The 14,181-nt window shown below is 39.6% G+C and overlaps 1 protein-coding gene across 3 annotated transcripts in view; it reads right to left on the bottom strand.

Moving 5' to 3' along the window:
• Nucleotides 1-579: 579 nt before the first annotated feature.
• igl (IQ calmodulin-binding domain containing protein igloo) overlaps nucleotides 580-14,181 on the bottom strand; it is a 54,736-nt gene continuing 41,134 nt past the window's right edge. For all 3 annotated transcript variants that reach the window (XM_018010634.2, XM_089469473.1, XM_018010636.2), the window contains exon 3: nucleotides 580-2,473. In XM_018010634.2, the coding sequence (XP_017866123.1) occupies nucleotides 2,247-2,473 (227 nt within the window). In that variant the 3' untranslated portion in view covers nucleotides 580-2,246. The remainder of the gene's footprint in view (nucleotides 2,474-14,181) is intronic.

A 14,181-nucleotide genomic window follows, 5' to 3' on the forward strand; every position in this document is an offset into this window, starting at 1 on the left:
CATCTGGCTGTTGCTGTTGCTGCTGCTGTTGTTACTCCTGTTACTCCTGCTGCTGCTGCTGGCAGTGCTGCAACCCACTTGGCAGCGTCGAGCTGTGTCTTTTGTGCCATCAATAAAATTACCAACGCTGATGATGGCCCTTCTCGCCCCATTCCAACTGAAATCAACGAGCAACTTTTGCATATTTATAGCACTCAACGAGCTGAGCTGAGCTGAGCTGAGAGAACATTTCCAAACTGATTTGTTAATTTTCTTATTTATAAACCACAAGCCTTAGCAGGAGTAGATGCATCAAAAGCAAATGTCAACTGCAGCAAAAAGACCTTGAATAGCAGCAGCAGGAGGAGGAGCAACAGCAGCAGCTACATCAGTAGCAGCAGCAGCAGCAGCAGGAGGACAAATCACTTTCAAACGTTGCCTGTGAAAATCCGAGATGTCTGACAAGTAGCTCTGTTACAGTGAACTAAATATATAATGCTCAATCAAGCAGCAAAGTGCAATTGCTTGTGGACTGTGAGAGAGCGGCAAGGAAAAAGAGAAATAGATCTTCCTTCAGTTGAATAAAAAAAATGTTCACAATTTTTGTTGCATTTTCTGAAGTTTTATTTATTTTTATTACTCAATTAAAATTTAGTTGGGACATTTTGTTGTATGTTTTCCATTTGCTGTTTTTAATTGTTTGGATGTATATATGTATATGCCTTCTGGATTTATGCTCATCAATAAGTTTTAGTCTCTTACAACTATTTACTTTGGTTTAATGTAGCTGTGTGTTATGCACTTTTAGTAGAATTTTTACTTTGATCTCTAATATAATTTAATGCTCTTCTTTATTTATTTATTTATTTAGTAGTAATTAATTTGAATTTTAAACATTTATTTGTAGTTTGCATTTTTGTCTTTGTTTATTTATTTATTTATTTATTTTTTTTTTTTTTTGTAACAATTTTTCTTTGCTGCAATTTCGACAGCATTTGAATTAGTTTTTAGTTGGTTTTAAATGTTGTTTTAATTTTGGTTTTTGTTTTTTTTCTTTCAATTCTCTATAATACTCGTACGTATGTTTATATATAAATATTTGTTGTTTGATAATATATATATTTGTTTTGAAGTAGACAAACTTGTAGTACACTTGGTAGAAAAACAAAAAATTGTGCCACCAGATTAGTTTTGAGTTCTTGTTGTTCAGTTTTTAAGTAGCTCGCTGAAAAAATTTGTTGACGTTTCGTAGCTGCTGTCGCTAGAGTACCCCTAATGTGCCTTGCGGGCTTGTTTCAATTTATTAACATCGAGTGTCAGTTACAAATTATGTTTATATATTTTTTATATTACTTTAATATTTTTTTTACTTCTTTTTTTTTAGTTTATCCTTATGTAGGTACAACAATACATTGCATTTGGTTTTTGGTTTTGGCTTTGGCCAGACAAACCGTTTAAATTTCAAAAATGTTTCAGCATTTTCCTTGGGTTTGTCTTCATTGTTTTGCCCTACAATAAATTTTGGAACATCGTGCCATTTTTTTTTTTTGTTCATAATATTTTTTTGTATTTTTTTTTTTTAATGCTTTGCAAATTAATTTTTAAAAACTGATTCGCCTTTGCCTTTTGTTTATTTGGATTTACTTAAGCAGAGTTTAAACAATACTCTAGAATATGAAATGATTTTAAATGTTTTATTTGGCAAATTATAAATATCTTGTTTTCTGTAGGCAAAAAGCTATGCATTTTTTAATTTTTGAAATATTTATTTAATGATGGAAATTACTAAACAAGGAAGTTTCCATTATAGGCTTCAGTTATAAGCTAATAATTGGCTCGGGTCGGCTTTACACATCATTTACGAATGGAATTCATATAGAGATACATATATGTATAGTTATACATATTCTAATTGATCTCTAGCAAATCCTTCCATACAACAAATCCAACTAGCTTATAGAATAAATCGATTGATTCTCTGACAGATTTCATTTAGTAGTAGAAATGAAGAACTCAAAACTTTCAATCAATTTAATTATTGCTTATAAAATAATGAATTATTCATATTATTAATTAATTAATTAACATATTTTCTAAAAGTTTACAAGAGTGCAGGCTTCATCAAACACTTTGCACAGTTACATTTTACCAATTTTTGTTTCTTGTTTTCTGTTTGTTTAATCAATTTTTTTTATGTTTTTAATATTTGTAGACTGCTCTGTGGTCAGCCGACACCAACAAATTGAAAAGTCTGCGCATTGGCCAGCTTATTCGGGATTGGTTTCCCTGCGGATCTTGTGGCCGCGGAACGATGCTTGGATTTTGGTGGCGGCCTTGTTTAGTTCCGGATCGGTTAGATCAATGTCCAGCTCCTCGGCCACCTTCTTGGTTATCTCCTGTATGTCCTCGTCCTCCGGCACATCCTTGTTGACCAGCTTGCGTGCCAGATGGCCACGGAAAGTGGACTGAATCTTCAGCGCAGCATGGCACAGCTCTAGAGCGAGAGAGAGAGAGAGAGAGAGAGAGAGAGAGAGAGAGGGATCAGAGCAGAGTCGAAATTTTACGTTAGTTGTATTTCTTTGCTTCTCATTGTGCTGACAGCCAAGTGGCCACTTGGCCAGCGCTTAATTGAAAAGTTTTGCCCCGCCCCTGAGTGCTTTCCCTTGACCACCCTAAGTACTAAATTAGTATTTGCTGCTCTGCCCCAATTGAAACTTTGCGCTAAACTCAAACAATTTCAACTAGTTTTAATTAAGTGCTGGTAATGTGGTGGCGCCAAACATGAACTAGTGGCTATTTATTATAGTTTTAATAGCTAAGCATGCGAGGTCTGTTTGAAAAGTTTCGCAGATGTTTTTTTTTTCCATTTGCAGTAATTTTTATTCAGATTTTATGTAGCTATACTTACTTATAGTTAATTATTTAGCTTCTTCAGCTTCTTCCTTCTCAATTCTAATGTATCCTCGTCTTTTCATTGACCTGCTGTAATACTGATGTTTCAGTTAGAGTCAAGCTTGTCCTCTTATCTCATATCAGTTCGCTTGAATCAAAACTGCCATAGTAAATTCAACCAAATTCAAATCCCATTGAAATTGCATTTGACACCCAGTTCATCTAGCTTAACTTAATATCGGACAAACCTATGTCAAATTGTCATTTGTCAGAATTTTAGGGGGCAAGCACAAATACAAACAAATGATGCTGCGTATCCAATTCCCCTCTGGTCCACGCTGGTCATAAATTTCGAATATTCCCAAATACATAAACACACGCAAAAAGAGAAGAAGAAGCACGCAATCAAAGCGAACAGCTCCCTAAGCGCTATTCAGAACTAGACAGAGATATGGCTGCCATGGCTGTAAGCGCGGTCAGGCTAATCGCATTACGTATACGCAATGTGTTCGCGTCGACGCTGTCCCCAAAGGGACGAGAGTGAAAGTTGTGCACTCCGTCGCATGTTGATTGCATATTTAATGCAAAAAAAAAAAAGTCGGACAGCAAATTAAGCTCTGCATTTGCAGGGCTCTGCGTGTGAATGTGGTTGCGGGCTCGGTCGGAGTCAGTTTACGTGCTTTACTATATTTTTTATTTGATAAAGATGCCTGACGGATGCAGCGCTGCCAAATGAGCTTATTCATTTGCGCAACGACGCCCCGGGCTAATTAGCAATTAACTGTGTCGAGTTGCCCAACTGCAGCTCACCAGGCGAGGCAGCCGTGGGTTACGTGTGATGCGATTTAATATGAGCTAATTGGCTGCGCAGGAGCAGCAGTTGATGGCAGTTAGGCGATTCTTTACTTGGCCAAAAGCTGCTCAAATCAAGTCTTAAGTCTGACAGCAGATTTACTCGAGTCACCTAAGGGCAACTGTGATAGACAAATGCAAAATGCATTGTGAATTGCTAAAGTGCAAAATCATTTATGTGAGATTTAATATTTTATATATGTGAATTAACGTCTCTCGAATGAGCTCGCAAAATAAAGCCTTTAATCGTAGTTGATAAAATAATCTAATTTTGGTTTTTGTCTTTGACAATTTATTTTGTTTTTGCTTACATGAGTTAAATCTTGGTATTTCCACTAGAAAATTAAAATTGTTTATATTTTATAGAAATGCTTGAATTTGATTTTGGTTGCGCAATATATATTGTGTTTGTGCTTGGAACGGCTGGATCTTATATGTAAGGCCAAAGAGAGACTGAAGAAGAGTGCGAGCGAGAGAGAACAATGATTTTTAGTCAGAGATTAGCATGAAAAATGTTCGCTGAGCAATTGCAATGATTGCAGGGAGAGTGAGAAAGAGAGAGAGTGTAAGAGAGAGGGAGAGAGAAATGAAACTGCATATTTAATGTTTGGCCTCAGATTTGCATGAGCAATGCTTGCTGAGAAATGGCTTTGGCCACAGAGAAAGAGATAGAGAGAGAGAGAGAGAGAGAGAGAGATAAATGGTAAATCTGATGTTTGGCCTGAGATTTGCATGAACTATGCTTCGCTGACCAATTCCTGTCTGAGGTTGACTCTTAATTCTTGTCCTGCTGAAGCCATCGTTTAACCTCCAACCTTTTAAATGGAAACAACTAACGAATGCCCATTAAAAATCGAAATTGCTTGAATTTGAATTTTGTATACACTCCTGCCTAAGTTCAATCTAAAAATCTCTTTCAGTTCTTCAGCCAACATTTTAAGCCAAGCGCAATTTGGGCCTTGCCAATAGCATTATTTCATATTTAACTACAATAAATTGCATACACATAAATTTATAAAATAATTCCTTTGTAAAATAATTCCCAGGCACGCTTTGTGTTCCAACTGTCAGCTGCAGCAGCAAAATAAATTTCATTCCGTTGTTCCATCCGTATGTACAGCATTTCTATTTTTTTTTTTTTTTTTCTTTTAAATTTTTCCTGCAGCCCAGAGAGACATTCGTGTCGCGTCAGATTTGCATTCATTTCGTTTACTACAAAATGATTTAGCGCTCATGCAAAATTCATCTTGTCCTGCTCATGACTGTAATCATTTCTTAGCTGCAAGTAACGCCTGCCCAGGTCCAGAGCTGCCTTCGCCTGCAATCTCTAGCTTATTTCCATTACTTTCTCTTTGTAGCTTCTTGAGTTTATGCAAATATTACAAAATTCTCATTTAAAATGTTTTGATTACATTTAGCTGCTGCTCGTTGGGATTTCGAGAAAAAAAGTGCTGAATTTTCGAAGCTCCTCTGGCTGCCGCTCAAGGACTCAAGGACTCGCACATGACAACGTTAAACGCAATTAAGCGCAAAAACTAAATTGGCTACTGGACTTTCATTTCTGGCTAACACTAATGCGTTAAGGAGCGACTGCTGCTAATTGTGGCTGAGTCATGACAGCACGGGCCGTAAATGTTGTAGAATTACGCATACGCAGTGCTGGCCACGTGCCCGGCTCCAGAGTCACGTGCCGCGTCAGGTTGTGCTGCGTTTGTGTTTATTTATAAAATATTTAAAATAAGCCCAAGACGTGCAAATAGCCAGCCAAGCCGAAGGGCCGCAGCTGTGACATCATTTACAGGCCAGCGGCAGGCGGAGGGGCAGCAGCTCATGTGCTTCAGCTTCTGAATATGCATGACATTCGTGCAGTTGCCACTGCCGCTGCCTCTGCCACTGCCACTGCTGCTGCTGCTGCCACTGCTGCTGCCACTGGCGCTGCCTCTACCACTGTTGCTGTTCTGCATAACTTAAGCCCACGTATGCTCTGAGGTGTTATCTTCAAATTATTTTATAAAAAAAGTTACGTATTTGCCAAGTTTTAACTAGATTCTTTTTATTCCGGCTTTATCTCACTTTCAGCTGGGCGAAACGAAGTCAGAATAGTTTTCAAGTACTGAAATTAGCCCTTTTCGTGCCTGTGACGCTATGGCAAGGGATTCGACTATGGATGTATCTGCGCGACTGTCACACACACACACACACACACACACATTTTTGGTATTTGCGCACGTACCGAGCGTGTCCTGTCACAGGACACGGCCCTAGCCAGTGTTGAACACTGTCTTAAATCTGAGCATGCACATGTGTGTGCTGTCGCCTCTGCTCAAGCTGCATATCAATTGAGTTTGCGTACCTGAGAGCGGGAGAGTGAGAGTGAGAGAGAGGGAGAAACAAAGGCGAAACTGCAAATTTGATGTTTGACCAGAGATTTGCATGAGCAACGCTCGCTAGCCAAACGCTGTCTGAGGCTGATTGAGTGACTATCACCAGAGCTCAAGACTTGCCGTCATCTCCACTGGCACTTGGAAACGACTGTCAATTAAAACTATGCCAGACTGCCAGCAGTAAAAGTCCACATCAATAAACATTTGATGGCCCTGCCCAGAGCAAAGTTTTAGAATGAGTCCAACTTTGTGTCTCTGGAGTATGCACATTATTGATTTACCTTCACGAACTCAATTAGCTGATTGGGCAGGCAGGTAAGCCGCATTTTCTCCCATTCTGCAATGCTCAACTATTCATCAAAATAATACGTCTGCCTCCATTTGACTCTATCGTAGTCATATTCTGGCTCTCCGGCTTGTTGATGGCGCATCAAAAAGCCTTCGTAGCTTTTCTGACCTTTTTTTTTTGAGATTTCATCACAGACTGCCCAATGCACAAAAGCAATCAATCATACGACGTGTGTGCGATTTGCTCTCCATTTTTTTGCACATGCCGCTGTCCTTGGCTACGATGATTATTGGTATTATTGAGAGTGCTTACGGGTTGCAAGCGTGGCTGCAACAAAACCAACGGCTCTTGGTCATGTGTTGGCACTTCTGTGTGGCATTCAATGCTCTTGACCCACATTCCACAGCAATGCGCAACAAAAACAATGCAAATTTTATATTAAAAATAAAACAATGCAAATGCATGAATGGCGCACACATGTCTGCGCGTGTGTGTGTGTGTGAGCGTGTCTCTGTGTGGGTCGCCGTGGGTCGCCGTGGGTGGCATTAACAAAAGTGAAAATCTGTGACGTGTGCTAAGTAATTGTGTCATATATGTATGTAGCGAGCACACACACGCGCATAATATGCGAGCATAATGAAGTAGATAACATTCCGCCAGGCCAGGCGCAACGAATTATGAATGCTCTATTAACAGTAATGAAAGAGTGCTTCTGGACAATCGGCCAATATTTATGATATACACAAGTTGACATGAGCCCCAGCTGCCATTTAGCCGAATGACCTCAATGTCCAACTGCTTTGTCCATATATAAATGTCTATATATATATATATGTGCATACTTAAAGGCATTACGCGTGTCCGAATTGTCAGAATTGTTATACCCCGTCCTCACAGACTGCCGAGTGTCCCACATAATGACAGGCTAAGTGGCTGTGTGGCTGCTGTCCTTGCCGAGCATGTTGTACTTAATAATCATTCGCGCCTCACTCACTCACTCACACACTCACTCACTCGCTCACTCACTCACTCAGTCTCGGCTAGCTGCCATAATAACTTTGTTAAGTCTTTGTCATAAATCTGAATTTTAATTACTTCTTGCCACACGTGCCCACAGGCGACAAAAACCAACACGTACACACACATACGCAGCGTAGAGAACAGTAAACGACTCCATTTTAAGCAGCTGCACAGGATATAATGCTCTCGTTGACACTTCCTTGACATTGCCAAAGCAGAGACCAAAAAAAAAAAAAAAAAAAGGAAAAAACAAAAAACCCAGAATTTACACTCTCATCTCGGCTTCAGCTTGAGTTAAACTTTTTGCGGTGAATAAATTTAGCATAAAAAGCAGAGAATGTTGAGAATTTAAATATCGTAATTGTTGCGATTTCTTTTTTTTTTTTTTGTGGGCAATGATATGCGAAAATATTTTAAATAAATAATGGATAAATATTAATGGAGGGAAATCTTGATACTTTAGCAAGATGAAGCAACTCATCAATATATGGGAGTATTTCAAATATTCATTCTTTAGCTACATGGAGACTGGCGAATGGACAGACATGGATATACAGCTGGGTGGGTTTTACACACAGCCAATTTGCTCAACTGACTTCCTGAATGAGCATACAAACATAGATTAAATAAATTCAAAAATTTTTGTTACTTATTTATTTCTTTTTGATACCTATTTCACAGCACCTGCAAAGATGACAAATTGTGAAAAATTGAGCCAAGACAAAGAGCTGGCAATGAAAGGAAGAAAAAACAATTGCTTGCCAAAGTTTTTGTGACCACACTCCAAGCAGAGAAAATGCCTTCGTTATGCCTCGCCACAGCTTGACCTTTTTTTCACTTTGCCCGAGCTTTGCGGTGGCCCAGAGCTCGCATTCTTAGACACTCAAACTGAGCCCATTTTTCAATTTCCGTTAACTAAGTCTTGTGGTTCGCCGAAGAGGATTCGTTGGCCAGCGAAATGGCCTTTTCATTTGCATAAGGCCATAAGTCTTGGCTGACAGTTGGGCTATCCAAGGATAACCAAAGATAATTGCGCATACGCACTGTGGTCCAAACAAATGATCGAAACAAGTTCGCAGCTTGGCATTAATGAATTCCAATTATTCATATAAATTTGAGCGTGCGACTAATTAAACTTCAAACAAGCATAAATTCTCTTGTGGTAATCGCATTTAAGCCCACAACCGAGCAATATTCACCCTCAGTCTCATCGGTGATTTGTATCGTCGAGCGGCTGGCTAACCCACAAATCCATGTGCGTATTATGGCCACAGCAAATCAAACAAAAAACTTTAATTAATATAAAGCCAGGCGCACAAAAGCGGCTTATTGGGAATGCTGCACCACACATGATGTGGGGAGGGGAACGGGTTGGGGTAGCTCTTCTGGGTCGATGCTGTGGCTTGGCAAACTAATTAAAAGTCAGCGGTGCCTTAAATAGAATCGCAGCCATAATTCAGCACTGGCTTAAAGATTAACAGCAAATTTATGATCGAGGCGTATTCAACTAGATTAACGAGATAATATTCTACCAGGTAAAGTCTACAAACAAGATTTATAATTTATTACAATTAAATTGCAATCATCTAGCGATTAGCATTCGGCTTAAATTTACTGCAAATTAATTTATAATGGCTATTTGAGTTAACATTTAAAATGACTCGGTCCAAAGCAATTTCGAGCTTAACGGACTATAAAATGGCTTGAGGCCAACTTTGGCTAACCCATCGAAAACACGGCAGACAGGTAAACAAGCCGAGCTCCCATTTGGCTGGCAACTAAACAAATAAGAGACTTAAGTATTGAAGCCGCAATTAAATATTTACAAAGTACAATTTTCAAGTCAACAATAAACTCGTTTATCTATGTGGGTGGGCGAAACCCAACTCGAAGAAGCTGAAGAAGAAGAAGAAGAAGAGGTGGCAAGTTGCTAAAATATTTAAAATGGCGACTAGGCGACAGAGCCAAGAAGTTTTGCCAACCGTTTAGTGGTTACTAAATAAATACAAAACAAAACTGTTTTGCAGTCACAGGAAAAGGCAGACACATACATGCACACGCACACTCGCATGCTTATCTGTGGCAGTATTTTTTGTACCCACTGTAAATTTACGGACCGACAACGAAATGTTGTTTGTTCGCATTTATTTTTAGGCTGCAAGCATTTGCGTCGCACCTGAGCCTAAGTCAAGGGGCACATGTGTGTGTGTGTGTGTGTTTATGGGTGTCACCGTGGGCACCAGAGAAAAGCGCCAATTCAGCGTCCAAAATGTGTTTGGTTCATGCTGCTTATTGCGTGTTCCATGTCGTTTCGGTTGTTGTTCGTTTTGTACTCCTTGCTCTCTTCATTTTGTTATACTCGTGCAGGTGGTCATAAGGGTATATTTGTTTGTGTTATGTGTGAGCAGCCTCACTGTCTTTAATTTATTAAAAATATGCGTACCTTTTGCTTTATTGCTTTACTGTTTGTTTTCATCATTGATTTCATGTGCTAGAGAGGGACAACTACTTTGTGTGGCTATCCACCACAGGACTGTTAAAGCTAGGTATGAAACTGTTAACAACATAGTGATGGCAATGTTAGCAGAATGGTAAATGTATTGAATGCTATTGGCCTGCATATATTCCCATTTTTATTTTTATTTTTGTATTCTGATATATATGCGTATTGGCAAAGGCAAATATTGAATGAACGCTCTTATTTATTTTAAAATTTCTTGTTTTCTACCCATCTACAACACTCTTAATCTATCAATCAACTCTATGCATCAGCACCCTTTCAAGGCTCAATCCAATTGTATCTTTTACAATTTCAAAGCTAAGACCCCCAAATATCGCTGCTCACACTCACTTCTTCTCATTCACTCACAATTGAATTAAACATGTTCACCCTTCTCCAAATAAGAACGAGTATTGTCAAGTCCAAACCGCCCGCTTGCAATTGTTTCACTTGTTTTATTTTATTTTTTTTGCTGGTGTTGTCTTTATACGCCGCATTATAGCGCGTGTTTTCCGTTTTCCGCCTTTTGTTTGTGCTGGCTGCTTGCGGCACACAGCTGTGAATAAGCAACAAGCCTAACGAGAGCTACAACATCCACGCACACACAAACACAAACACACACTTAACATTGTACTCAAATGTCTCGCCCTGTGGCTATGCTTGTGTGGTGTAAATGAAATTACAACTGCGCTTAAAGCCGAAAATCCAATTAGAAAAAGCGCGTTGCGCCGGGGCTTTATCGCAGATGTTTCCTTCATTTTTTTTGTTTTTGTTTTTTTTTGTTTGCTGCTATTGTTGTTATTGTCGACATCCGGCAAAACACGCACCGCAAGCCAGCTGTCGACCGAACGAGATTCATGCGTGACAGCCGAGACACCATAAACAAATGTTAAATGCCTTTCTAGGTAATTCTCAAAATGGTGCAGGTTTCATAGATGAGCTATCGATACCATAAATGAGTATTGGATCATACTAAAAGGATTTTTATGTTGATTGGAATTAATGTACATGCTTTTAAAGCTTTTCTTTGCCATATTATTTAATTAGGGTATAAAGTTGGTTTCTTTAAGCAGTATTTCAAAATTGATATTCTGAGGACTTTATATTTTGGAATTTATATTTTCTAAGTCAAAAGAGAGACTCTTTTCGAATATTTTGAAACACCTTTAGATTTTTGTTATTATTTATTCAAATATAATTTTCATAAATTTCATTCGGTTTAAAATTCCATAATAAATGAATGCGACTTAACATATATGATTCTCTCTCACTAAACCCATTCAAGCCACATTCATACATAATTGACCAGCCCTAATCAAGCTTATAATTTATAATAAATGTCATATGAAATGGCTTTGAAATTGAGGGGAAGTTGCTTGAAGCACAAATTATTGTGTTTAATTATTCGTGCTATTAGCCGTTGATATTAAATGAAATATGTTGTGTGCTCTTGCTTTATTGGCCAACCAATATTTACTTGGCTATCATAACAGGCAAACACACCAAGTTGTCATAGTTAACCATGTGCAGCACAATTGGCAGGGGACTAGAGCTCAAATGGCATTTAACATCACAGAACTTTGCCTGCAGTAAACAACAATTAGTGAGCGATGATTATGCAAGTGAAATGAGGTCAAAACTGCAATCGGCCTGGCCTGGCCGCAAAAACAAATTGGCAGACAACGGCAGAGTACGACCTTCGAAGGCATTAGGCCAAATGTTCTATGCGTTTGGCTGCGTAATGTGTGTGTGTGTTGGCGTGTGTGTTTGTGCTTTGGCCTAATGAATGTGTTTTATGCACAAAGCAAATGCTCGAAATACCAGAAAAGGAAAACACGCCAAAGCCGCAATATTTGGCCAAATATACGAATGCAACAAGAAAATATCCTTTAAAACCCCTTTGGCTTTCAATATTTGGGTGTGTGAGTGTCTGCGAGTATATGTGTGTGTGTGTGTGTGTATCTGTATTTGTGTTCATTTGCATATGCCCGGCCGCAAAGCTTTGTTGCATTCGCCTAAGCCAAACACGGGCTATATAATTTGCTTCGGACCCAATCTTCTCACTATTGTTGCTGTTGTTGTTGTGGCTGCTTGTTTATTATCGTTGTTAGCTACACATTTTAAAACTAGGCCAAAAACCAGCTGCTAGTCCATTGTTGTTATTGTTGCTAGTTTTCCTGCTGCTGCCAACTCTGAATAATGATGAAGTTCTAACTGTCGGCTTGCGTGGGTGCGGTTGCATTGCAGCAGGTGCAAAGCAGGTGTGAAATTGTTGTTGGCTGCAAACCGAAGGGAAGTGTAGCTGCAGTTGGGTGAAAATGTAAACGGAATTTATGTGCTGCAACACAGCAGAGAGAAATAATATAGAACAAAAAGGGAAAATGGAGAGAGACACAAAAGTTGATAGTAAACGAATCTTTAAATTGAAAAAGTTGAGATTTGCTGCAATTGTTAATGAAAACAAGAACTTTCTAAGGGTGTTGAGCTGAGTTGAGAAAACTTTGATATATCAATTGCTGAAGATTTGGATGTAAACTCTGAGGAGATTTGCATTATGTTGCAGTTGTGTTTGAAATTGAATTCTTGACGTTGGCAGAAAAATAAATAAGAAATGAAATAAAATGAGCTGTTGAAAGTCCCCCAATCGGGTGAATGATTGGTACATGAATGGTACATGATTGGTACATGAATGGTACATGAATGGCACATGATTGGTACATGAATGGTACAAGAGAACCAGAGATATTGAAAAGGTTCTACGGGCTCGTAAGATGTAATCTTTCATTTCAGTTTACCTTTCTGGAATGTTTATCCATGTACACCTCTTTCTACCCCCTCTAGCCATCTAGCTCTAATTTATGTATATTTCTTGAATAAAGTAGCTAGACAAGCGCATCAAGCAGACATGTGACACTCTCCGGTTGACTAGAAGTTGAAAAGTAGACCACATGCCACACCGGCTGACCTTCTTGACGTGTCTCTGGTTGCGCTCGTTCTTATGCAACATCAACTGTCTGCTCATGCATTTTCCCTGGCTTTGACTTGTGAGCCACGACTAATTAGCCTTGCCGTTCATTGTGGAATGCATATGAGATGCGCCCTTTGCCGTGCTGTTGAGCGGCATAATTAAGCTCAGCGGCAATTGCGCGCGACAGTGTCAGAGGCATGAGCCGAGTCCTTCTGTCTGTCTGTCTGTCCGTCTGTCCGGGTGTCTGCCTGTCTGCTTAGTTGTGAATTTGAGTGTGGAGTGTGACGTCGCCTTGATGACAGCCTCTAAGTTTTTAATGAGCAGCCAGCCTGCCAGCCTGCTAGCCTGCTAACCAGCTAACCTGGCTAAAAGCGCTCAGTGTTGGGGCTTAACAGGGTTAAATGTGCCCTGAGCAGATCTTTATAGGCAGTCGACACGGGCTCTCCTGGGGTTCGCTGTGCCAGTGTTGCTGGAAGTTTGTTGCGTTATTTATGAGCGTTGCGGATCTGTCACTGCCACGATTAAATACCCAATGGGGGCGTGGCCGGGCGGTGCTGTAAACTTTGCATGCCCATGCGGGCGTCGTTGTCGTTCGCAGGCCAACCTTAAGCTGCTGCGACGCAACTTTTGTTGCTGTGCGTTGCCAAGTGACAAATTTTTTCTTACACTTGAAAATTTATTGCGTAACGGTAATGCGAAAGTTTGCACTTCGCCCGAAAAGTTGTGGAAACTGTAATGCCAGCAGCGTGTAGTAAAGCTGTTTATTTGCCAACAATGTTTGCCCACCCCCCAACTCGAGTGCAACTCGTGTGGGGCAAGTGTCAAATTATGTACAGCGAAATTTTGTCAAGTGTAGCCATGATTAATGAGCGTGCAGTGTGTAAGCAGGTTAACAAGATAGCACTTAGTCAAAGGACTCGCATCTGTGTCACGGCTCGGGCTAATAATGACCAAAAAGCATCGCGCATGAAGTTCTCAAGTGTCTCTCCCTCTCTCTCTCTCTCTCGAGTGAGCATCTCACTTTCGCTCTGTGCATGAATGAAAAATGAAGACGCTCTCGCCTTGTGACACATTTCATTAAATTAAGTGCTACCCGAAAAAAGTGAAAGTCATTCGACTGACTTTTATGCAGCTCAAGGCAACGAACGCATCAACAAGTGAAAAGTGCTAAAAAAAAAAAAAAGAAATGACAAAAATGTTTCGATAAAAGTAACTATCCCTTTGAGTCAGTGAAAAGCCGAAATGGAATCTAATATAAGAAACATTCTTAATGTCTCGATGTCACATGCGGGCCATC

This window comes from Drosophila arizonae, chromosome 5 (genome assembly GCF_054131065.1).
Source record: "Drosophila arizonae isolate 15081-1271.41 chromosome 5, UAZ_ARI_1.0, whole genome shotgun sequence".
In the NCBI taxonomy this organism is placed as follows: Eukaryota; Metazoa; Arthropoda; class Insecta; order Diptera; family Drosophilidae; genus Drosophila; species Drosophila arizonae.